At 36.7% G+C, this 27,081-nt stretch overlaps 1 protein-coding gene across 15 annotated transcripts in view; it reads right to left on the bottom strand.

The window, feature by feature from the left end:
- The window catches only part of ESRRG (estrogen related receptor gamma), a 391,578-nt gene that overhangs the window by 32,554 nt on the left and 331,943 nt on the right, over positions 1-27,081 (bottom strand). For all 15 annotated transcript variants that reach the window (XM_017812810.1, XM_017812795.1, XM_017812796.1 and 12 more), the window contains 2 exons: positions 17,406-17,516; positions 12,815-12,976 (listed from right to left, as the gene is read on the bottom strand). In XM_017812810.1, coding sequence (XP_017668299.1) covers positions 12,815-12,976; positions 17,406-17,516 — 273 coding nt within the window. The remainder of the gene's footprint in view (positions 1-12,814; positions 12,977-17,405; positions 17,517-27,081) is intronic.

Genomic DNA, 27,081 nt, shown 5'->3' with positions numbered 1-27,081 from the left:
TATTCCTTAAAATGCGGACGAGGCCTGATCATGTCTGATGGATTGATTTGATTTGCAAATGTAATCAAACTAATAAGAGGGAAAAAATGAGCAATAATGCCTTGTTTTTCAACTGGCAATCACTCCCCTGCCAACAACGCTGATATCCCTGACTAAGCAGCCTTCACACAGTCTTCCTGTCTCCTCAAATAAACAAAGGGATGCAAAGAGCTTGATAAGAGGATAACGAGCCAAGTATGGATGTAACATGGAGCCTGTACCTCAGCACTGTACAAATGTATCAATAGGAGTACCAGGATATGACTTACTGTGTGTTCAAACCTTAAAAAGCAGTGAAGAAAAAGCCAAAGAGCAAAACTCTGACGAAAAAGTCTTTGCTGATTCAGGGGAAAAAACAACTGCATAAGAAAAGTCATTCTAATTTAGAGAACCCCAGGAGAACACTCCCCACCAGTATCAAAGTTACAGAATAAATACCTGGAATTCCTCAACCTGATAAGTTAATTGGGGAGTGTATTTTGGACAATATAATTCAAGCAATTGGAGTCACTGACTGTAGCCACAGCATCAGAGAACCTATTTCCAGAAGTATGCTGAATGGTGTTTTAAAATTATTCCAAATGCTAAATGCAGTGTTTCTGTAGGTTTTTATCTGCACCATATTGATAATATAAACACTTACATAATACATTTCACAGCAAACATTCTATCATTCTGGCCAGATGCTGATGTTCCACATAAGCACTGAAATATGGTTCTAGATAAGAGCAGACCCTTATTCTGCTTACAGTAAATGAATCCTCCATAGTAGGATTATCTTTCTCGTTAATAATAAAATAATAAAAAAAAAGCTTTGTGCAAGGAGTTGCACCAAGTAACCCTCCCCCATTTAAACAAAAATGTTAATTCAAGCAGAAGGCAAATAGTAAAGCACTGAGGTCCATACAGGTTTCAGATAGTGACCTGCATATTTAGGGATTGATCCAAAGCACAGTGAAATCAAGGCAAGTCTTTCTGTTGGCCTTAATGGATTTTCATATAGAGCTTTACTAAAGAGAGAGGTTCAAGCGTGAATGCTGACAGCTGAGGAAGTGATCCTACAAATATTTGGGAACACAGAGGACTCTGCACAATGGAAGTGCCTGTGTAAATAATGTGATTGTACTACTTAAATATTTTCCAGACTGATTGCTAATTTGCTTCACTAAGGGATATTCGATAATGTAAAAAAAAGCTTGCTTTAGGGAACAGCCATTATGAAGTGTCAGGATAAAAACAAAGTTGAATATATAGCTCCAATTACCATGCTCAAAGACCTCAAAATATTTTCATAATTTAAAGTTTTATAGCTCATGTAATTTATACTTATTTTAACAGCGGAAAAGCATCCCGGTCAAACTCCAATTAAATAATTACATTTTGCCTACCTAAAATTCTCACTGCATTTTTAATTGGATAGGACACACTTCACTGCTTCTCCTAAATTGTTTAGTATTGCCATTCAGTATATAAATAGCTACCACTTTCTACCACAGAGACAGTACACTTGCCGGTGTAGCTATCAATGGCAAATTCTAGTTCATCTGTGTTGGCTGAAGCACTGGAAGTCAGGAGCCCCATGGCAGCCTGTGTTCTTATCTCCCCATCACAAGCTCTTTTTAGGTGTTTTTTTTGCCCTCCAAGCAGGTTCTCTGAAAGACTGTATGTTTATCATTGATGCTGGCTGATTGCAGTTATGAACATGCAAATATTCCACGAAAACATCCTCTTATCTCCTGAAATGCCCATCTAAGCCTCTTGTCAGACACTGCCCTCTGTAGGTTTATGCTACAGAGGAAGCAGGAATAATCCTGCATAGCATGTGCACTATTTGTCCCCAGCCCTACCAGCACTCTGTGCCTGGTGCCTGTCTGAAGCACCCTGTTTCCAAGTGAACTTTATTCATTAGAGAGTCCACAGTGTGCTTCATATATGAGGATTACAGTACACAGTACAAATTACTCATCACCATTGGAGTGCCAGGCACAATCCTGCGAACACTGTGAACTCCAAATTTGGGTTGAATACATCAAGCAAAGCATTCAGCACAAGTCATTAATGGTGTCTGGAAAATGTTCAGTTAAGTGGGAACATGAAAAAACTCTTCAAAATAACTCCTATTGGTTTCACTGAATGAAGATCATCTGGTTTCATTTTGCATGTTATATGTGTAGCTGAAGATTCCCTGACACTAAACAACCTGTTCCTGAATACACGCAACAGTTAACTTTATTCCTGGGAAACTTCAAACTAGTAAAAAGTGAAGAACAGACCACAGAGTGGAATGGTTTTCTACAAGAGACTGATATGGGAAAGGACTCTAAATTCTTCTCACTGCAAGCACAGTTAATTAAGAAAGACACAAGGGTCACAGTAACTTTCATATGTTACCACATATAGCTTGAATCGTAGCAAGTTCGGAGTCTAATGCCTGTTCATTAATGCAGGCATGATGCTAAAGCATAGTTAGAAGAAAATCTCTGGCTAGAAATACCCTGCAGCCTGCTAGTGTCATTATATACTTATGCTAAGAAGTGCACCCTCTTCTTTGAACAAACGTATGAGCAGCAGTCATTATCTGCTAAACTGTTCCCCCTTAATCTCTCCAACAGCTGGATGCAGGAAAATTGCAGATTTGTCCCCACCTCTTCTCCGCCCTCATCACAACTCTTTGCTCTGGTGTTCTCATGCATAACATGTCAGGACTTGGTAAGCTTGCTGACTCTACTCTGCAAGTGCCATTTCCACTGAACTCGGAGCCTTCTGCATCTGTAGTTGGGTCTCATTTCAATATTTGATTTCACCTCAACTGTTAATGCAGCTGATTGAAACTGATGGTGCACGACATGGCAGAACAAAACATCTTGGGAGAAGGGTCAGAGCTATACTGTGAAATTTCCACTCATCTATAATATGTGCCTCAGGAGTCTGGGATGGAAAATATCTTGGGCAGACCAATATCCTGTCAGAGAATTTTGTCTTTATAGAATGTGTTTTCAAATTAAAGGAAGGCTGTGTGTTTCTTTTCTTGTATGGAAAATTACCCAAGTATTTCTGTCTGCTATACAGTATAAAACTTGGAGATGATGAATTAAATAACATGGAACCCTGACTTCAAAAGTTACAGGTGAATAAGTGCTCCATCTAAGTAATTAAATACTTGGTTTCTTTGGATTCTATGTTTCTTGGGATTCTTTCTCAACACAGATACATGCCTATAATGTATGTGCATAAATTGAGCATTGCCCAATAAAACAGCTTACTACCAATGAAGACGTAAGTTCATAAAGCTCTTGTATGATCCAGCTGATGCAGAGGGCGATTACTACAGACTCATTTTTAAAAACTGCTGATTCTTTTATCAGGCTGGGCTGAGCCTTGCCATTTCAACCCAGGTGCTCCCCTGTTATCTACAGACTATATATAACCAGGCCCAGGTCACCATGTGCCCTGCCAGAAACGTGCTGACTGGCTAAGGGGGCATTGCAATTCAGGTAATTAATCCTATTCTAATGTAGGTTAAGCAGGTGTGAAGCCGAACTTATCCAGAGAGAAAGTAGAGGCATTCTCAGAATTACAGTATTTAACTGGTCTCAGCTGACTTTAGGAAACTAGACCATCCTGTGTCTCTGACCCAGTCATACAGGTGGAGACCTGTCTGCTCTAATTCCAATCTGAGCAACTGGCTCTTTTCCCCCTTCCTCCTAGGAGGGGGAAAATTCCATCCTGGTTTTACATATCAACACGTATGACCGAGAAGGTGCTCTTTTCTTCCCCACCCAGAACAAAGTAAATATATTTTTGTTGGAGGCTAAGTTAGATGAGTAAGTCAGATGTTTACATTAAAACAGCCTAAATAGCTACCATAAGAGGGCTATGTTGCTCTAATTTTACTTCTGCGTTTCCAGTGTCTACTATGATCCCTTCATATGCCAACTTAAATGACATGTAACATTGATTATCTTATTTCCAACAAAGCCTTCAGGAATTTTAAAACTGCCACTCTTTGTTTGGACGTTCTTTAAATTGTGAATCTGGATGAAAAAAAAAGCTTTATTTTTCTAGAGGAGTCCTGTAAATACATGTGATACTTAGTGAACATAAATGACAGGCTCACTTCTGCTGCATTTGCCTCTTCTGCAAAGTCCTCACTTAAAGAATAATGTCAAGATTTGTTCCAACTTTCTTACTGTGTTTCTGAGCAAGGCATCTTCCTACCTTGCAGCCATGCACTCCTTGTAAGAAGCTGGCCATCCTTGAAGTAAGAACTGTACACTTAGAGGAAGTTTGGGAAAGGACACCCCTATAAAGACTATTTCAGAAGTTCAAATTCTTTCATACAATATGCTCTTAACTGGCAGCCTTTTAATAAGGCTGGTATTTAATTGGTTGGCTAAATTATGGGGAGTGGTGATGGAATGACTTTAAAGAGGTCACATGCCTGAAAATCTAATGTGCCCAGCTATCTCCTGTGTGGCACTCCAGATGCTGTCCCACTTGCACAAAGCCATTATTACTGAAGCCTCACATCCAGCTTGCTTACAGAAAAAAAAAAGAGAACGGAGATTACAGTGAAATTAAAAAGGTTAAGATACATTTAGACTTCTTACCCTCTGGTAATAAGATTAATTCCTTGTTGGCTCAGAAGAAGGAAAACTGCTACTGAGTCATCTGCAATTTACACAGACCTAATCTAGTAAACCTGTTTGTCACACAAGAAGTGGGTACAAAGGTGAGTATTGTTGTCCTCTGAGTGGAAATACTTGCTTAAAGCTCGATTCTGCACACTGCTGCAGAGTCCTGAGGTGGTGAGTACACACAGGGGACAAAGGAAACTCTCAGCTCCCACTGATACACTGACTACTGATGGAGATTTATCCCTTCAGGGCCAGATCCTTAAACAACAGAGGCTGGCACAGCACATTTGACTTGTACATCCATGACAACTGATCCTACCAAAGGCTCCTGGTCTGTCTCTATAGATTAACTGAGCAAACTACCACGTGCATTTTTTTTTTACTTTTTGTTCTAATGTCTGATCACTGAACAAGACCAAACCATTTCCTGCAATTTTATTTTACATTTTGTACACCTCCCCTCAAAAACATCCAGAAGTGCTAATGGAACAGATTAATCATTTCTTTTCATTCTTTTCCCTTCTCCTTTATTCTATTTAGCAGTGCACTCGAACACTCGCAAATATGCGAGGGGGCATTTTCAGCCTCCTGGTACTTCAGTGATACAACATTTACAAGCAAGGAAGCAGGGTCTGTAAGTCAGTCTACAAGTCACCCAGAGTAATACAACACTCTTGGTTTTGCTAGAAGAGTAATAGCAAATGGCTGTTACATCTTTTTATACTTTTGCATTTAAGATTCAAATAATAGCCATTTTTATTTACTGAAAGAAAATGAAAAGCACTGGCATTCATTACTGTTGATTTGCTCTCTTTTTATTAATCATTTCTTATTTTTAAAGGGCGACAGGAGTGAACAACATAATGCAATGGTAGGAAGATATTTACCAATTTAGCACCTCATTATAAAACTACTCAGAAACCTCTTTGTCTCTCGTTTAACATAATAATTATTAGTGGCAACAAAAGTGGATCCCACACTTGCACCATGATTAGCAAGTGATGAATTTGGGTTGAATATATTGCACTTTGCTAAGTAAACCTTATTATATCCCAAATCCTCAGTCTAAAAAACATCTAATTTTAAGAAAATAATTTGTACTGCTGTTTAAATGCGTGTTTCCAAATTAACCAGTGATATTCTATAGAAAACTGCCTCTTTTATGCTTGAAGTCTCCAGCTGCCACACAATTTATATCTCTTTCCTCCCCTCTTTGTTTTTCAGCCATTTTCCCTGAATGTCAAAGTCAATTTAGTGCATTTCACTTTGCTGAATAAATCAGAGGCGAAATCCTTGCTAAAAGTGAAAATTTGATTTGCTAAAAGGAGCTTAGGGCAACTATTAATCAATATATCCAGAGTGTCAAAGCTAAGGCCATGATAGACATGCATTCATTTGGAGATTGGTTGAGGCAGATAAAGGGGGACACTGGGAAAAAAAAAAAAGTCCAACAGCCAGACAGTGTAGTGTGAATGTTGGGGGCATGAGTGGAGAAGACTGTTTTAAAAAAAAAAAAAACCAAACCCAAACCAACCAAACAAACAAAAAGGAGACAGTCACTCAGAAGGAGAAAGCAAGTACTTTTATATGAATAAAAGGTGAACTTAACAGAGATATAAAGTCACCATTTATTTCTGATTTTGAGAGAAAAGGATTTAAACAGAGGATTTTTTTCTAAAAAACCCTACAATATTAAAACATAAGAATTGAGCCAAGTTCTTTTGTTACCTGTTAATTCCATTTTTTGGCTTTCTTATGCTTTTGTTCATGATTAGTCTTAAACAAGCTTTTTCAATTAATAGATAGGGACTTTAAAGTCATAACTAGCAGGAGTTTCTTTTGCTTTTTTGAGTTTTACAACAAATTTATTTTATATCTATGTATAATTGCACGTGATGAGATGTTTATATGTTTGGGATTATTTTTCTCCCCCCCTTGGTTAATTTAATGCAAGTAAAAAATGGAAAGGGGAAACTAACCTGGAAACTAAAGTGCTCTTTTTACCCCAGGACATTTCTGTGTAGTAACAGAAACCTCCTCACCTCTCCATTGCTGTCTCTCTCAGTTCTGAACTGGAACCAGTGTTTTCTGACTAGGAGACACACTAAGACTGCGTGCATGCCTAGTTGCACACAAGGCCTACTACTCTTTTGCACTGAAATCAGCTGAAATTTTGCCACTGACTTCAATTACGGATCCATGAAGAATAGCCCCCCACCATATCTCAGGTGGATATATTAAATAATTTTAAAATAAACAAACAGATCTTTCGACTACCACCAACAGATCTACCACGACTACTTGTTTTGTTTTGAAAAGGCTTGGAGACTTGCGGATGTGTTTATTTATGCATTATCCTTGAAATCCTACCTCTTCCTCCCTGCCTTGCAAAATCCCTTAAACCTTTCTCTGTGATGCTATTTTCAAAAAATGAGGAAATGAAACTTGCCACCATTCCTACCACTTCAAGTGACAGCATAGGTGAACTGCTGGCATTTTAGGCACACTGCTGTTCTGTTCTGCTTAGAGAAGCTTGACTCAACATGGTGGTCTAAATACTGGCAGTGTCGGGTGGTCTATCCACACTAGTGCTCAAAATAAAACTGGCAGACGATTGCTGATTTCCCATATTGTACAATTCAGTGACAGAGGTCAAGGAAGTCATTCATTTCGGAGAAACCTTTTGGCAGAAATCTCTACCCTTAAGCCCAGGGAATGGTCTGCCTTAGATCACGTCACACAAGTTGTGAGTTCAAGAACATTTCCATATAGGAAGAGTAAGTCTGGTCTCTGTACTTAGTGCATGTTTGTAGAAGGAGTTAAAAGAAGAGCAGATATGGGGCTTTTGATAAAGTATCCAAGTCAGCACATTGCTAAAGGGCAGGATGTCCTGATTCCAGAAGAGGCTCAAGTTATTATCACTACCAACCTCTTAGCACCTAACAACTCATACTCCATTCCATGTTACGTGAGCAGTAAACACCACATTTACAAGTCTACCTGTCTATGGAGGGACAGGCAGGCTGTGATGGGGTGCTCTCAGAAAGCTGCAGGAGTCCTCCTCATGTCTGAAGTGGTCCTAAATTCAGCTAACAGCACAAGAGACTAGAGAAGGCCTCAACCTCAGCAGAAAGAACAAATTTTACAGCAGCAAGCAGCGGGGCACAGACATACAGGAAGACACCTATTTCTCTTACAGAGCTGAGATTCTGTACTAGCTGCCCCAATAACCATACAGAGAAAGATCTGGGCATAAACAGGATGCTGGTTATGGCTGCAATGTATGTTATTACATATACCGGGTCGTTGCAACATATGATTTCAGGTATGATCATAAAGCAACATTCAGACTTTTTCTCTGGCATTTAAACACATGCTGTATGTCCATTTAGAGGCAGACAATAAACAACTGTGTGCATGAGAACAGGTACATATATGCACCTAATTCATATCTGCATGGATGTACCATATGTGTAAGTGCTCATGCTTTCTTAAACATTAGCTTTCCAAAAGTGACTATGGTCAACTTTTTTTCTGTACTTTTACCTCCATGGGATGGTACTTCTGAACCAGATGTTGAGAAAAGGGCATTTTAGAAATGACAATTCTGAAGCATATCATGTTCTCATTCAGTATTAGAATGTTAAACTACACCCCTGAGAGCTGCTTTGGAAAGGAAAGCTTAAATATTGTCCTCTACAAAGAGTATGCCAGAGCAACAATGTTTCATAAAAAATTAACACTAGCACTAAAATATTCAAAACATTCTTGTATTTACTCCATCAAAATCATTCTCCCTCCCCTCTTTTTTTTTTTTTTAATGCTAGCACCAGTGGCAGTATCAATTTCTAACAATTCCCTCCTTGAACACGGTTACTGCTAACAAAATAGGGACACAGCTGAAGACAAGCAGGCTTATTTTACTAAATAATGTAACTAGTTATTTTTGATGTATTAGTCTGATTTACTGTTTCCAAACAAATTTTTCATCTTAAGTGCAAAAAAGTTGATTTCTATGGTCTGGTTGATGTTTTTTCATGCATGCAAATTTTTTAGAGAACATTTTGTCTTTAGCTTCCTGTTATGCACATTTTTAAGAGCTTAATGTTTGCTGCCTCCACTTAATATGAAAGAACGTTGTGCATTTTTGCTGAATGTCAACAAGAGAGTTACATTACAGAAATCAAGTCTAAACAACTCTGATACTGTGACCAGGTATCAGAAGAATGGTGCTCCATACTGCAAAAGTTTAATCAATATAATGTGACCAAATACAAAATGGAAACTTCCCAAAATACAGTGCAGAGGGTAGGAAACTCAACCACCAGAAAACACTGAATTATGAAAGGCTCCCTTATTTAGAAGATATAAAATGAAATAAAATGAAACAAAGTGAAATAAAATAAATAAAATAAAATAAAAGTCTTACAGAGGCTTTATAAAATATATCTACAATTTATTTAGGTCAGTTAATAGGAGTTTTGTCTCATCAGGCAGGAGATGAGGCAGCATCAGCCTCTCCCTAAGCACCTCCAGTATTTTACTAACGAAGTTACAGTACATCAGAATATTTTAATCTGACACAAAGAACAACAATAGATCTGACTGCTGGGCCGATAATCTTCTTATCACACCCTGTGAAACCTAGCTCTAATATTTGACTGAGCCTCCATTACTCGGCAACACATTCTAAAAAGGCCAACAATGGAGAGAGAATGAAGTGGAGTGTGGAAGTACCTCCATATCTACATAAAAGAGATTAGAGGCGACAGCGTTCCATTTTACAGCTCAATCATATTGTGTTAGCATGCGCTTATCCGAGCGCGGATGAAATTGAAAGAGAAATAAAAAAGAGTCAGGCAGATAGGAACCATAAAAGCGAGGCATGAGCAATTTCCAAGGATATAAAAGGATGCTAATGGCGGGGCCCTGTCATTCTTAAAAAGGGCTATTAGGGCACCATCATCTGTTCTTGTGCCCTTACGCCTCTCTAACTAAAGTCAAGCATTTCCTAATGCCATTGTGATCTTTTTCTTCTTCAGATAAGACATGGTCATGTTTCATAACAACACACTTTCCATTTATTTGATTTATAAATGCAAGGAGACTAATTCTATTTACTGATAAAGGCTTTCCATATATATTTTTCTTTCAATATTTTCTTTTGTAGATTGTATAGACTTTTCATTCAATAAAAGCAAGTATTGAAATGTTTCCAATACCACAAAAATACTAATGATTTTATGAAAGCACTTGAACTTTGTATAATTTGAAAACATTTTTTAGTTTATGACTGCAACGGGAAATGGTTGGCCAGGGTAGAACGCATATTGCATTGTTACCTTTCCATAGATAATCCCATTAAAAGAATTTCTTTTGAGTAGCAAAAACATTGTTTCGGTTTCTTCTACAAAGACAAATTTTACATTGCAATGCTTTACAGTTGAAATCTTTATTAGTTATTAAGCACCTGATATATAAGGGCCTTTAATTACACTGAACCTTAAGAAATCACTATAGTAAAGAAAGATTTGCTGATTGCTGCTTTGCTGTGCTAGGCACAAATTCACTACTGGTACAATTAATCGACTCTAAGGGACTTATACCAAGGATTTACTTAGGCTGCCAAGCTACAGTGAACTTTTACGCAATTTGCACCCTTTTCCCCATTCTCTTATGTTTCTACCTCTAGTAACATTTGTTAGCTTAGAAAGCTAGCACCAGTACAGGCTCTTCTACAAGTTGTTTTTTGCCAGACATTAGCTGAGTGTAGGCAGTCCAAGTTCAGCAGTACTCCATCATTCAAAATCAAGCTACAAAAGCTCATCACTTGCCCTTTAGCATGTCCAGCCCTTTTGCATTTTGACTTTTGCATTCAAACGCCAGAAAACAAACATGGATTTTATCACTGTTCTCTGTTAGCTGAAGGCTTACAAAAACATTGTCTTAATTTCCTGGGGTTTTTTTCCTTCTCATTTGTAAATGGAATCAGGTAAGTAAACTTATCTTGTGCGGCTTTACCAGTGCAGCTATGGTTTTGAATCTACTTTGTACTAAAATGGTGTCTCACGGCAGAAATGTTCCTCAACTGGTTCAGATCGCAGACTTTAAATTTTCAAGGCCAGTTTACGGCATCCAATAGGTTTTCCAAGCTAACCAAAGCCACCATTTTAAAGGCTGCTCAGTCTTATCCCTCCGCTCTTCTCATCCCTCCAGCCAAATCAAAGCTCCCCAGCATATTCACAAATCAAACTGACAAAAGTTTCCCTGAAACTGCTATGGAGCATGACTGACTTCTTTGAGAGCTACTCTATTTTGGTTAAGGTGATCTAAGTATCTTCTAAAGATAAAACTCAAACTCACCTACTTAACTCACTCTGACTTAATTTGGGGTGCTTTATTAACAACCAGTGTAAGACAAAGTAGCTACTATAATATAGAGTGATGTTTAAATTAGTTTACAATTTGCTTGGGCTCATCTAGAACTGCTCTGAACAAAGCCATTCAGAAATGTCAGCTGTGTTCCTAACCACTGTAACAAATTGTTGCCTGAACGCTGCACACCTAATGACTTCAAATTAGCTCCACTGCGATATTGCCTGACAGTTCGTTACGACTGTTAGCAACATAGCCGGCGTATCATGACCAATAAATTGGTTTCAGTGTGGGCTGGGAAAGGGACTTCCATCAATTTGATTAAAGAAATTACTGTAGCATTCAAAGCATAAAGACAAACTAGTTTAAGGAGACAGAAATAAGTTAACTGTACCAGAAAAACATTGCTTGTGATACAAGAGCTTGTTTATACACCGTTTGTGGCAATAGAGAGTGACTAAATTTCAAGTCGCATATTGACTATTTTAGAGCCTGTAGGTTGTTGTCTTTCATCCAAAGTAAAATAATACTCCATAAATGTACAAATTACTATTATTCTTTCATTGTGTTGATACATATATTGCATTTATATTTATCGAAGATGACCCAGAAGAACTGGTTAATACAAGGGGTAAAAAAAAACCTAACAAACCCCAAGAATATTTCTTTGCGACTGCCTTTGAAACTAGAAATAAAATGTATTTAACTTTGATAAACAAACAACTGACTGGATTATTTATTCTACTATTAAAGTATCACAAAATCACATCTAAAATTAGAATGACGTATTATTCTGAGGAATTAAAGGTTATCCAGTCTTATGCTTAATAAGGCTCCACTATCAAAATTAGAAAACTGATGATGAAAACACACCAACATCCTAACTCATCTGCTGGACTAGAAAAATGCCTTAAGAAACAATAAAGAAAGCTGGCCTTTTTTTCTGTGACTTTACTGTTTGTGAAAGGTGACAGACTGAGAACCCTGGAGACTTCTCTGAGTTTGTCTGCTAGCTCACAGAGCAAGAACAAACACCTCAGCACTGGGGGGAAAAACATACCTGAATTGTTATCTGAAGAAATCACTAATTTTCTGAGAAACTGCTTTTGATGACCCCCATTTTTCTTGCTAATAAGAGTGCCAGTCAGCTTTTACAGTATCAATGCATTAACGTGAAGTAGACTGCAGTCCATTTCATGCAGATCAAGGAAATAATAAGTTGTAAGAGGAGACTTTTTGGTACAATTCAGTACTTTCTACTGAATTGCTGGTACAATTCTGTTCTCACTCTAGTTCAACGAAGAGAACAATTCCTCTGTGCCAGGCCAAAATATAACTGAATTTTTTCACCTCCTCTGGTCAGTATAAGGTAGTGTAGCATTTATGTTACAGAGCAGCCAGACTTAAATTCAAGTAATGCTGAATCAGATGACTACAGGGGAGAGGACTTGCACTACCCTTCATACCAGGCTGATGCTCTGGATAGCAAGGTAAGTTTATCTTAGTAAAAGCAATACATGAAAAAAATTAATTCACTAAGCATTATGTAAAACTTATTAACACAGTAACACTCACTGCAACAATACCACTACTTCCAAGATAACATATGTTATTATCTAACCTATGTTCTATGTGAATAAACTGGAGTCTTAAGAAAACTTTATGCACTGTAGGGAGAGAAAAAATAGTATTTTTTACCAGAAGAGAATAACCCATGCAATGATTTCTGTATGTTATTTATTTGCAATAAATACTGTATGTACCTGGAATATGCTTAGCCCATCCAATGATCACCACCAGTTCTCTGTCTGCCAGGTCACAAAGAGTGGTAAGTGCTTTGATGTCACTGTCTGGAACAGTGGGGTCAGGCATAGCATAGATCTTCTCTGGTTCAGCCACCAGCAAATGGGAGACAATTTTGTTATCTGCAAAAACAGTCCAGAACAGTATGAGATCACCAGTAGTATCATTCTATATTTCAAACAGATGGCTCAGATTTCAAAGTGCACAAGAATTTGTCTTAAGACACTCAACCTAATTACACATTATCATAACTTCATAGGCTTCTACAAGTGGTTACAGCACAAACAAATCTGATCCATTAACAATGTTTATCAAGCCAGACATGTATGTTCATAATATAGTAAATTTAACGGAACATAGAAATACATGATTACCTTCTGTTACTGAAGTACAAACCTTACAGAAAAAGATTCATGCATTATAATATACTTTGGACTGCACAAATAGAAAAGTTTTGCCTTCCTCTAACCCTCCCATTCCCAAAAGCAAGTCTATTTTTTGAGTGAGTAACTACCACAAGCAGTCAGTCAGTCACTGAATTCTGCACCTTCTGTCAGCAACTCCAACTACCATTCTTTCTATTGAGATGTTGCCGTTAAACTATAGCCACAAAACTGATCTCAGGACTTTCTAAGCATTCATTATCTCAAATATCTTAAATTAAGAGTATCCTTCCTGTTGAAATGTTAAGAATGAACCTGTATTCCTTGGGGCCTATGCTGTAAGAAAAATGGGGTGTTGTCTTACATGAACTTCATGTTCGGCGAAACACAGAAACTTAGAATCATGTATACAATTAGCTTCCTAAGTGCAAAAATACCCTAATATCTCCTTTCATTTTCAAACAGGCATAACCTTAAAATCAATGAGAATAAAGAGTCTAAAACTATAAAAGTATGCAAACTTTACCTCAGAAAACTTGTTTTGTGCAAAGAATGATACTTTATCATAGTCACATACTGCTTATTTTTATCTATGTAGCATTTCCATTCATGTGTGTAGTATTTACTTTTTCATCCAGATGACTTGTGAAATCTATTTGGAATAATCAATTAAGTTATATGGAAAAGTGCAGAGAGGAAAAAAGAGGAGAAGAGCCTGGAAGATTTACAATACAGTGTTGCTGTTCTATAAGTAGGATAAACATAAAATGAGCACTATATCCATGTGAAGGCACAATGGAAATATTTTATCTCTATACAGGAGCCTGATTTATTACTCTGAGAAGGCAGAACTGAAGAATGGAAAACGGACTAATTCATTAAGCCTCCTAATACAGGATACATTACTATATTTCCCAATACAGTTACATTTTATTTTTCATGGTAGGTACATCTTGTGACCTCAAATGCACCATCAGAATTTAAAGCCCAAAAGGCACCTTTCAGTGATTTTACACGAATCTGTTCCCTTCGGTGGGATAAAGAGTTATGGGGCTTGATATAAATGGAGAAGATGCCAAGTATTTTCTGACTGGAGAGAAAGCTGTCAGAATTAGTATAATTTTCGCCATCTGCATATAAGTCACAGGATGGAACACACTGTCCTCCTGCAATGGAAGCTGACTGGGATGTGACTTGCCCAGCAGTGCCCATGACATATTTCCATAACATACTCACTTGATTCAGATTTCTGATACTTTATTGCTCTTTTGTGACACAGACTCCTTGATTCTGATCTACTGTCTCAACAATTTTTGCCTTATTCCAAATTTGTGTGTCAGAAGTTGTGATATATGTTAGTCCTTCATATAATAAGTGCAAGAGCCAACTGGAAACCATCACATCAAGCATGTTTTATTACAAGGGGATACACTCATGCTTTATATGAACTATAGGAATCAGGCCAACTGAGCAATTCTTGATCTCAATATTCTCCTGATTATCAAACTGATTAATGAAGAATTCTATTCTTATTTAAAGATGACAGGTGATAGTTTTAACTCATATTGGCAAACAGCCTTTAGACATTTTTTTAATTCTTTTAAACAGTCTCTTCATATCCTGTTCAATTTCACACAGAAAACATGGGAGAGAGAAAAATTAATATTACTTCCCCCCAAATTCCAATATTTTTACATGGTTTGAAAAGTAGAATAAGTGAATTACAGAGTTTCTTAACATCTAAACATAGGTAGTTGAGGACTTCAACTTTGTGATGTTTTAACCAGTTATAAATGAATGTCCTCTCATCCCCAAGTTAAGGGGTTTTTTTCCATACAACAGAAGAAATGGCCAAAGAACCTCTTCCATTTTTGTATGAGGTTCCTCACCAATGGCATTCTCTAAATGATTCAAGAATATTGTATATTTTGATTCAGGATTCACAAAATCTCTTTTATTTTTTTTTTTGATTTTGCAATTAATAAGATCTACAAGCAGACCATTAGAGTCCACAGTGAAGCTGGAAAATACACTATAGATCAGAAGCAGCTGTAGGAAAGTTCCTCCAGGCACCTGTTCTCACCCTGTAGAGGGAAAAAGCTACATGTATTGGCTCATGCACTAGTATAAAACATTGGAAAATTTTGGATGTACTTAGAAAACTCCATCACTCAGGAAATTGAATAGCCATGAGCACTGTTTCTAAGTAAATCTTATTTAATGTTTCCCTAATTAGAATCAATAGAACCCAATTTTCATTCCTGCGCCTTCGTTACACACAAACTATCAGTCTGGGTCCAGAAAATCTCCCAGGCTACTTCCACACAAACCCAATTCAACTATTTCAAGTCTGGACACTTATCTGTCAAAATTTGAAAATTAAGTTTTATAAATGTTTGTTACAGAAATGTTTGTAATTGGACAAGCTAAGAAAAAGGGAGGCACTTAGATAATGAGCAGTGATTTATGAGGAGGTTAGTTTATCTCAGACAAATGGAGCTTAAAGAAATTGGTGTAGTTAGAGTCTTAAAGGTAATGTAGTACCACTTTGCAGTAATCATAGGTTTACACAGAGATTCCTGGGTTTTGGTACAATTGCATTAACCTCAGTTCATGCCTTAAGGGCTTGGGGCTTTTGGGTTGGAATTTATTTTTTTTTGGTCTGTTTGGTCTTCGCTTTTTTGGTATGTTAGGCTACCAATCTTTCTACTCAATGACAATATCAAGTAATTGAAAAACTGAAAATCTGTGCACCCAGGAAAACTAAACCTCTAATGAAATTAAGCATTAGAGTTTATTAAATTTTATTGTATTATCAGAAAGTTTTTATTATAATGTGCAAAATCTGCTTAGTGCAGCCCTAGATTGTATTTACAGAACAGTGGGACAGCTTATGGAGGCTGAGTAGAAGATGCCAGATTGGACAATTGAAGGAATATAATCAGCATAATGTTTTTTGGAAAGGCAAAAGGAAACTATGCCATATGTTCACTTAAGCCTTAATTTTATGTAAAACTGGCTGTTTTTTCTTTGACACAGCTAAAATGCCCTTTCACTTAGAGTTCAAAGACTGTTTATTTGCTCTCCAGATCCCCATATGCTCAAACGTATTGTACACAGCACTGTCCCCTACTGGGGAACACGATCGGAAACAAATTCCATTTTCAATACAGCCAGGTATTTTCAAGAGGCTAAAACTGACATGTGTTTTGTCAGAGGCTTAGGGGCAGAGGCAAATGGGAGACAAGGAGGAATTTGCCCTCCTTATTTCTCTGGCTTATTTATCCATTTTAGGAGCAAATTAACCTTCTCGGCAGGAGCAACTGGACGTGTGTATTCTCGTTTGAATTCGGAGGAGTTTACAATACTTAATACGGCGTTATGCCTTTTCAGGGTAACACACCAACCTCTTGCACTACAGCTATAATGCTATTAAATTTACTTCATGGAATTAGTACAGTCGCTGCTTGAGTTTATATAAGCTGCAAAGCAAAACCCCTAACTATTTTTAGTTAATCGCAAAGAGGATGGAACTTGTATTTTAGCAATGAGATGATCATCTCTCTCTCTCCCTCTTAATTTCAGCCTGGCAAGATACAATCAAGGACATTATTAAAACATAACAAAACAAAGCAAAAAAATTGAAGAGGGTACTAGAGCCCAAACTACCAATCTCTTCTTTGTTATTAGTGTGGCATATTGCTGTTTTAATCTAATGCTAGGTAGTGTATTAATCTATAGGTATAAATTAATGAGGCTCTTAATGTATTTTCACTGGGAGGTTGAGCAGTCGAACTCATTTAGTTAGTGAAAACTACAAAAATCACTTTCTTGTGAAATCTGAAAGTAGAAGCCTCAATGAGCTAATGATCACAGTATGAACCATTTTATGTACCACTGAAAATAAAGATAACCTGTAAATGTAAAATTTGCACTGCATAAACCATGCTTTTATACACTTCCACCTGTAAAAAACGCTCTCTGTTCAACTCCACTTGAGAAAGATGAGCATATTTAAAACAAAACCCGTTAACAGCTAAATTGATATAGTCTTCATGGCAATATCCTCTGACCAAACCCTTGTTCCAGTCAGAAGGAGCTTAGCAAAGAGGACTAGGAGTCAACACCTTGTACTCAAAGAGAAATTTTGTGTATCTGGTGTACTCACATGGCTTTTTTGCTGGCTGAACTAGCTGAGGGTTCAGGTATGGGCTATTCTCTGCATCTATTCTGCGCTTGTACTTCTGGCGACCTCCACGTACTCTGTCTAGGCGGACACCTACATTTGGAAAAATAAGCAAACATGTAATTAAATGTATTATGAGGTTGCCTTTCAGGTAACAATCTTCTACTTCCTGCCTTCCAATATTTATATTAAAAACATGTTTATTTCAAAAGATTAATTTCAGAAAGCAATGGAAATCAGCACTACAAGTATTTGCAAGCTGTTTGGATTTTCACACATGCAAGACAAAATATACAGCATAATTTCCTGTTTGTTTAAAACCATTCATTCATTTTTACATATTATTACAAACAGCTAACAAGTTTAGCTTCCATTTGAAAGAGTCTGATCTTCAGTCATCTTTGCCAGAAGCAGAAGTTCAGAGATATAGAAGCCTAATATTATGAGTAGAGAAGTACAGAGAATTAGAACTTTAGAAACAATGGGTGTTGTATAAAGTTTAGATAGTCAAAACCAATGCTTCTAATTAAGATGGATTAACATAGCCAGAGGGTACAAACTAAGTATCCTTAGTAAAGTCAGAATATATATGTGGCTTAAAGACCTTAAATGGTTCATGAAGGTTTGAAAGAAATTGTACAGCTGTGCATTTAGATGTCATCAACGATGAATTAACATTTGTGTTCTACCTCCATACTGTTCATTGCTTTAAGAATGCACTCTGCTACCTGTTTAGTACAGATATATAGGAGTTTACCTTCCTGAAACAAGCTACAGCTGCTCTCATCAACAAAATGAAAAAAGGTGGAAAGATGGTAGGTCCTATAAAACAACGAAATATTTCTTTCTGAGTCACCCAGGCAAATTTCCAGACAACCAGGATGAATGTGACTATAACCAAGTAGTAACATAATACTGAAGCTGAAAAACTTGGCACATATGCAGGGCAACAGGACAAGTAATACCAAGTGCAAAAATTGTCCCTGATGACATGGCCTTAACTACACAAGAATGCAAGGACACATTACGTATCAATGATCCCTGTGAGCAATGTAATAAAGTGCAACTCACTTTCTCACTCTTCTTTTCATTGTCTATTTTAGCTCTCCTCCCTCTATTTATATTTTCTACTGCCATTACTGTGCCCTACTCTACTACTTCCCATCTCTCTTCTCCCTTGCACAAAATATCTCCAGAACTGGCTTCTGGACAGCAGGGGAAGCCACCACCAAAGAAGTTATGGTTTATGTGCACAGCAAGAAGAACACAGTACAGAGTTTACTGTTTATGAACCTGCACTGGTAGTGCAGTCTAGTTACCAGCAAACATCTGTCAATCCCCTTTCATTCTTAAAAAATAAAGAGGATTGACTGGGTTTTGGTGAAGAAAAATTATTTTCCCAACTAGCCAGAAATCCGGGGCCAATTGTTGTTTGTTGGGGAGGTTTTGTTCCTTCTTTGCTTGTATTTCTTGCTTTTTTCCTTTCTTTCTTTTGTTGTTCTATCTCCTACTGTCCAAGCTGACATGAAGCTTAACACATGACAACACTCACTAGCTGACCCAAGGAAGACACCACTTTACGGATCTAATTCCATGCTCCTCTCTCCTCAGGGAAGGCTTTGTGTGCATGTGATTCTCAAGCACCCAGACGCACTGTTGGCATCTATAAAGGTTACTAACACAGAAGATACTTGGCTTAAGGACACAACCAACATCTGCGACTATAATGCAGTGAATTGTATACAACAGTGCTCAATAGCTTTTGCCCACCAGGAAAGTGGGTAATGATCACCTCTACTTAACAGTGAAATTTCATTTGTTTTACTGCAGAAGACTGTGTATTTCACTCTGTCAAACTCAAGAAGCACCCTTCTCATTGTATGCTACCAATTATGCTTTTGTGAATCACATTAAAAACCAACCACATACCCAAAGAGGTCAATAAGTGTATAATTATGAATGAAATCTTATTTATGGTAATTACCTATATAACTTGTGACTGATTTGTGGTCTAAGCCATTTGATAAAATTTATGGTGATCCGATCAACAGAACATGGTTATTTTTGTTTGGTTTTAAAGTTATACTTAGAAATGCATAACTACAAGACCACTTTAAAAACTGATAGCTCAAATCTTTTCAGAACTAATGATAACTCACTGTTCTTCACCCTTGAATTGGGAGCTTGAGGTACACCTGAAGCAAATGACATCCAGGACAATACATTGCCATAAAAACAAATAGCAAAAGACCAAGGTTTGATAGTTGAATATTCAGAAATAGGCAGAGGATTCGAACTAGCCACATGCAGTATTGGTGGGATTATGAAAAAGACTGCCCAGCATTTGAAGAAAAATAGATAGAAAATGATTTCTGCATAATTCAGATGCCATCCTTCTTTTTGCTTGGCAGCAGATTCCATAGTGATAAAAGATGGATAGCATCAGACAGAAGTATGTTTAATCAAAAGGTAATGGAACTGAAGCTTAAATTAAAATAATATAAATCTACCAAGATGAACAATTTTTTTACCTCCTTTTCATTTGATGAGATACACAGTCAAGCCATTCACACACTCAATGGAAGGAAATACAGACAAATATCACAATAGCAAAATTGTACTTAGACCCACACCCTCATGTAATATACACAGCTATACCTCCAAATAAGGTTTTCCTTAAAAGAAAATTCTAAATAACTGGGGAGCAATTGTATTGCACATTTTAAAATTACCTAGGTCTATAACAGTACTAATTCTAATGTGAAAACGTTTTTGATAACATAATACCAACAGACTATAAATTAGAGGTTTATAACCCTTTCATTAAAACTGATACAGAGTTTACCATCATTTTGGTTCCTAATATTTCCTTGCTCTTACTACTACAAGAAAGTAGCTACTTTAGAATCAATTTCTGATAATCCAACACACCCTAAGTGGTATTTTACTTCCCAAGAGTCCTTATGGAAGTAAACACAATGCAAGATACTGCTTAAGAAACTGTACCCATCTGATATTCCATAAAAACTTCAAAGTTTGGCAGATAGCAAAGTTTGCAGATAGCAAAATCCAGAGGTTCCTGAGTATATTCATGCATTTTCACCTATAACTCCTACAGCTTGTATGAGAGAATTCATTACATAAAGATATATTTATCTGCTCTCAAGACAGTAACAACTGATGCCTCCTCTGTTAGAAAAACAAAAGGAAGAAAGAAAAACAATTTTTTCCACAAAAATCTTCATTTGGTGCAGGAGGAGCTTTACATCTTGATCACAGATATAACTGCTATAATTCCACACAGTCTGTATTCAGATTACTAAAGAGGATATTGTGGCATCTAGCTAATGTACCAGGGAGAAGTTAAGTAGAAATCTGCTTTAGCTCTGCTGTGCACGTGGCTTGCCAGAGTCTTCAGCAACTCAGTTCACTCATCCTATCAGTCCTCAACCATGAAGTGAAAAGAAAGATACACGCTCCACCCAAATAAACTCATGTAACATCACCCAGTGAACTGCATTGTACGTATTATGATTATAGTTCTTCAGGGTCAAAACACCCATTATTGTCACTGAACACAGTTCCACTAGAGATAGGGAAGTTGTCTCTCTGCATTCCCTTATGCTCACTTTAAAATCCTTCAATAAACAAAACCAAGAGCCCTAACGCGAAAAACAGGGTGACCAAAGGGTACAAGTAGGAAGAACGGGCTTGCCACCAGTTAGGAGACCAGTTACATCCAACATTCAAGTGAAGCACATTCACTTTACATCTCGGTACATGCCCAGCTCATGAACTCACCTGTTCAGGAGTGATGAGTAGTAACAGATTTAGACACGATTTACAAATCTCAGAAGTCAAGGGTTAGACTAGGACTGTAGTATATGGAGAGAGGGAAACTACGTCAATCAATACAATAGCTACTTTTTTAAAAGAAAGCAATTACAGATACTAATACATTCTCCAGCTGGTCTTGAGGGAAAAAAATGCTTTCATAGCCACTATACAAGCTTCTAGCAAAAAAGATTACCTCCTGGTTCCTTACATAATCTTTGCATGATTCCTATCAAATGCTTACCAACACATAACAAAATTACAATGGGCGCTTGCTCTACAGTGGATGTGTCTACATAGTCTTGCACAGAAATAACTGAAGACTAGAGCTGCTGTACCAAATGAGCTACCCACCATGTACTTCAATCCAAACAAACTTAACATAGGCAAACCTGAACTCGTTTTCTCTGTATTTCCTTGTCTGTTCCTCCCTCACCAATAAATGCAAATTAGTATTTCTATTCTCTATTCTAGCCCTTTTCTCACATTGCCTTGACGACCTCATGTGGGACAGGTACCCATTGTGACAATGCTACATAATCAAAAAGATTGTCCTTATTATGGATTTTGCAAATTAGGTCCTCAGTATGATAATCCTAAAGAACCATGTCATCTCATTTTCCATACAGATCCAAGCCATATTAAAAGTATACTCTTTAATCCCTTATCACCTATCTCTGTTCTTTTTTCCATCCCCTCCTTCTTACCCTGGCTACAGGTTTCCACCGTTCATTTGTTCACTTGACCCACAAACACTCTTGTCCTTTCCACAGACCTCTATACCCACAAGAAATTCTCAGGCTAAATTGGAAGGCATTAGTCCAATCCTTCAAATCAAGACATACTCACACCAGGACTAGCCTGTAAGAAATTGTTCTCTACCTTCAATCGTGGAGCTTTATATTTTGGAAAAAATAAATCTAATTCATTTAAATATGAACTAACATTTGAATAAATCAAAAACCCCTCTCTACCTTCCAGTACATCAGTAAAGAACAGGTTTGAGGTCAGAATCGAACCTGCAATTTTGACTTCCTTCAGAAATTTCAAATTCTGCTCTCTTCCTGTTCACCCTACATAAGAGGCTTATGACAACCTGGTATGTTCTACATCAATGCCACTCTGGGAAGCTCCACCTCTAAAACAGCATTTGATAGGTACAAAATATATTCCTATCTCTTTTTTTGATACACGTAACTGGCTAACAATCCATTTTCTACAGATGTCTGCAAGATTCCCAGCATTGTGTTAAATTTTACAGTGAGACTGGTAAGAATGAATATCCACATATCTGCATCTGGGCAGGCTTCAGAGGAATATCATTAACAGAGGAAAAAAAAAAACCCAGATTAACAGCGAAACTGGAAAGTGCAAAAAGAATTTTACTGGCAGGTTTGGATGTGGTTCTCCTTTGGGACAACCTCTTGATAGAGTGTTCCAGTTCAGTTGAACATACTGTGATTATTTCTAAGATTGCTGAGTAAGCTTGAGTGAATATTATAAACTCTGTGTTTTGCTTTTATTCACATAGAACAGAAAAACCAGTTATTTTTCCACTATGAACACAGACAGAATGTATTTACACCTAAGAATGCACAGTCACCTAGATACTCTGTAGACTCTTCAGTAACCTCTATAGTTTAGCATTAGAGGCCAGTGCATTGACCCTCCAGTCTGAAAGATTTGTAGTGGAAAAAATACTTCCACTTTAAACCATGAAAGACCTCTCTCAGTAAGGTAAAGGTGCAGAAAGTAACAGTGCATGAAGAAATAGGATAATATGAGTTATCTTTTTTTTTCTGGATCTGCATATTGTTTTATGTGCTGAATTACAAAGATGCCAGAGGGCTTCTGAAATCAGTTTACAAAGTATCTGGATACCATATGCAGGTAAAAATTCAGTTAGAGATGTAAAATATGGGTCTACTAGGCAGGCAAGATTTTGAAAACAGAGTCCTAAGTCATCAAAGAAGATAAAAGCTATGACTCACATTAAAGCTTTCCTGATCTACAACTGAACTAACAATTAGCAGGGGAAGGCTTTAGTGTTTTGTCTTCTGATAGCTATCTGCACAATTAAACACATTACTTAGTGTAGCATAGGAAGTCTAAAAATCATCTTCCTACTTTACATTCAGTCAGTACCAAAAAGTATTTGTTAATATGGGATAAAATTGGCTGTCCCCTAGAGGTTCCTATAAAACAATTTAGTTCATGAACCAACCTATATAATTGACTGAAAGACAAAACAGGGTTTATTATTTTAATATCTAACTTGCTCTGTGACTATAAGTTGTCTAATTGATCTGTTCCTCTGACAACGATTTGCAAAAACCAGTTTATTATTTAAAAAAACCAAAATAATCAGGCTAATTAAAATACTTAGTGAATTATTCCAGGTTGAAAAATCAAAAAAGAAAAATACTGCTTCTGTAAAAGAAGTGCTTCGAACCAATCCTTTATTTCAGATTTTGCTTATGTTTAATAGTTAACAAAGTTTCTAGGCAACCAAATGTAAGCAACTTCAGAAATTTCATTTTTGTCCTGGGAGCAGGAGATGAGAAGGATGAGATAGATTTTTGCAAAGGAACTGACAAAAACATCTCTTACGTTAAAGCCCAAAGGTTTGTTTTTTTCAGTTTGACAAAAGAACTGATAAATGTATTACTTACACAGCTCAGTACTCAACCTCTTCAAAGGAACATTAACTTGGCATGAACTAATCATCTACATGCTGAAAATTTGTGCACTGTCATTTATGCATTAAAACACAAAAGAATGTGTATAAAATCCCCTCAGTTTTCCCATGTAAATGAGATTTCGTGTAAATAAGTTCTATTATTTCTTAGCCCAACTGATTTCCTTTGAAGAACAGTCCATAAACAAAGATGTTCACTCAAAGAAAATGTGGAATAAAATGTTTAAGAATCCTACTGTTGCTTTACATTTTTTAATGGTTCCATATCCTAATCTGTGACACTCACAAATACAAATTAGGTCACAGGCAACAGGTGACAAGTTTTAATTGAATGTCTTCTGTCTGCAATTCTGACAAAAGGTGAATGGAAATAAATGAGTCTGGCAAGACAGCCCTGAGCCTTACAATACCCAATACCTCATTATTTTTAAACAGCTATCTATAAACTGATGCTGACAAGCCTTGAACCTTTTATTTCTGTTCAAGAAGAGGTGAATGTGCGGAAAGAAAGAAGAAAATAAAAAAAGAGAAACATGACAGCTACTCTGTTGCATTAAACATGCAACACCCGTTATCCCATTATTAGCTCTCAAATATTACAAAAGAATATCTCTTATACTTCACATAAGAACACAGAAAAAAAAAATCTGTTTCTTTTTTGGAAGAGATATGCTCTATGCACTTAGTTACTAGTGCCTAAATTTGACCTTTTCTGAGTTATACTACAAGATTTTCATTGGAATTATGCTAGACTCACGCTGATTTTAAAGAGACTGAAATTAGGCCAGTGAATGCAGGTTATAAAGCTTCTACTTATTTTCCTTCAGTTTTCCAAAGTGAGGAACAGCCTGTGTTGCAGCAAAACGTGCATATTTGTAAACTGTGATGGTAAAGCAATGCAGAACTAGGATTGTGTATGTATAAAGCCCTGATGTTTCTCAAATTAAGCAGTTAACATTACATAATAGTTCTCTCCCCACTACCTGGATTACTAATATACTAATTACCAGGAAGCAGTGTAAAATACTGCAACAGCTTTTATGAATAACAGAGAAAATACTGTTGCTAATTGCACCATTAAATTTCATGTCAATGTGCTTATACATCATAACCATACTATATGGTAGTAAATGCCTTATTTTTTTAATTATGCATACAACGTCCTGGGACAAGGTATAAGAATAAATAAAGGCAATGTATCACTAACTAAATACCACAGTTCTTACCTTAATTTATTTAAATATAATTACAGAAGATGCTATCTTGTTTCAGAGTTCAAATTACAACCAATTTAATGAAGTGGAGCTTGCTGGGCTGTAAAGTCATTACTGCATCAATACACTTGTAACCATTACTTTAAGGTGACAAGTGCAGACCGGGGAAGTCAGCTTGGCTGATGATCCAAGGAGAGGACATGAAACACCAGGAGACAGAAAGGTCCAAAAGTAAGTTTGAGCAAGGCCATACCAATGCCTGAAGGTCAAAAGCAGGCCTTTATTCTAGATCACATCACTAGAGCTTATAAAGAATTCAAGAGCTATGGTAGTGACAACTCTAATAGAAAAGAAGTCTAACTGAAGTTCTGGACCATTTGCTGGCAACTCTCAAGAGAGAAGGGAAGATTGAAATGAAATGCATTATAATAATCGGACTGTGAAGTACCAGTAGCATGAACAAGATCTCAATACCCTTTTCAGATACAATAATGTGCAGTTTCACAGTATTTCAGTTAGTGACTTGGAGGATGTGGGATTCTGGAATTAATCTGTGATCCAGAAGTCACGGGAAAGTTCTTAACAGCGTGAGTTGAAACAGTTATACAAAATCGTATCAATTCTACTGGGACTAAGAAAAATCTCCTAGAATTAGGATTTCTATCTAGAGGAAGCGATCTCATTTTGCTGGAACAGAATCAGAGTAAATTAAAGGATGCCTCTTATTATACTAGAGCTTTAAAACAGATGCAAAAGTTCATTGACATTAAGTTTTTTACCCTAACACACATGATTCCTAAGGTTGGGATTATTTTTTCTTTTCTGTTTTATTATCCTCTTCTCTTGTTTTTTTTTTTTCCTTTGGCACAAAATCTTTTTCATCTTCCTCAAGGAGTAGCCATTCTGTGATGAACTGTGCAAGAGTAAGATGAGCAAAATTTAGTTACCAAATTGCACTTATCTGGCAAATTAAGCAAGACTTAAATTTATGGTTAAGGTGGCTTTATATTGCCAGTTGAATCTAAACTCACCTTAGTGCAAATATATGTGTTCCCATAGAATTCTGGACTTCTCCAAGGCTTATTCATGAAAACACCATTTTGACATTGTCTTTTCTCTTAGCAATTTTTTTAACAATACTCTGCAGTCTTTCTCCTATTTATGTATTGAGTAATTATGAACTACATTTTTTGTTGGTGAAACACTATGCAATTCTTCCCTGTTTTGTTTTGTTTTTTTTTTAATTCTTTTAAAGAGTAAATACTTGTGGAATTGCATCAATTTCAGACTTCATCCTTCGAGCTTCCACAAAAGGTATAGCAAAATTCTGAATTTCTTCCCCCTGTCTTCTGCATGCTATTTTATGGCGCTGTAGAATCTAGCCCAGGTGGTACGATGGGAAAACAGCCCAGGAAGTTTACCCCCTCTGGTTGCAGCTAACACACTTTTAGGAATATTATATCTTATCATGATTTATAGTGTAAGTATTGTGTAAGTATACCTTATCAATTTTACTTATACAGAAGACTGCAGTGGAAGCTAGAATATCTAAAGTAATTTAATGAGTGGATACGCCAGTCTGATGTTAAATACAATGGGGTACTTTTGAACATATGCATTGACTTCATATGAAAATATAGGCTTGACTTGGAAAATGTGACAGATATTCTTAATTTTTGGCTTTATTTCTGCAGCAAAAATATGTGAATTTTGTCTTCTGTTTTGTTATTCTGTTTGCAAATGTTTTTCAGGATTAGACATGAGTTACACAGCAGAGTTTCATTTGGGGTCCCAGAGTAATCTTGCAGTATAACTACAGGATAATTCTAATTTCAAGATAAATGAAGATCTTATATTACTAGTTTCAGGTGTCTTTGGCAAATTATATGGCTTTTCTGTACTTTGCTCTTCT

Source organism: Lepidothrix coronata, unplaced genomic scaffold (genome assembly GCF_001604755.1).
Source record: "Lepidothrix coronata isolate B3197 unplaced genomic scaffold, Lepidothrix_coronata-1.0 Scaffold38, whole genome shotgun sequence".
NCBI lineage: Eukaryota > Metazoa > Chordata > Aves > Passeriformes > Pipridae > Lepidothrix > Lepidothrix coronata.
This window is presented reverse-complemented; position numbering and strand designations above follow the sequence as displayed.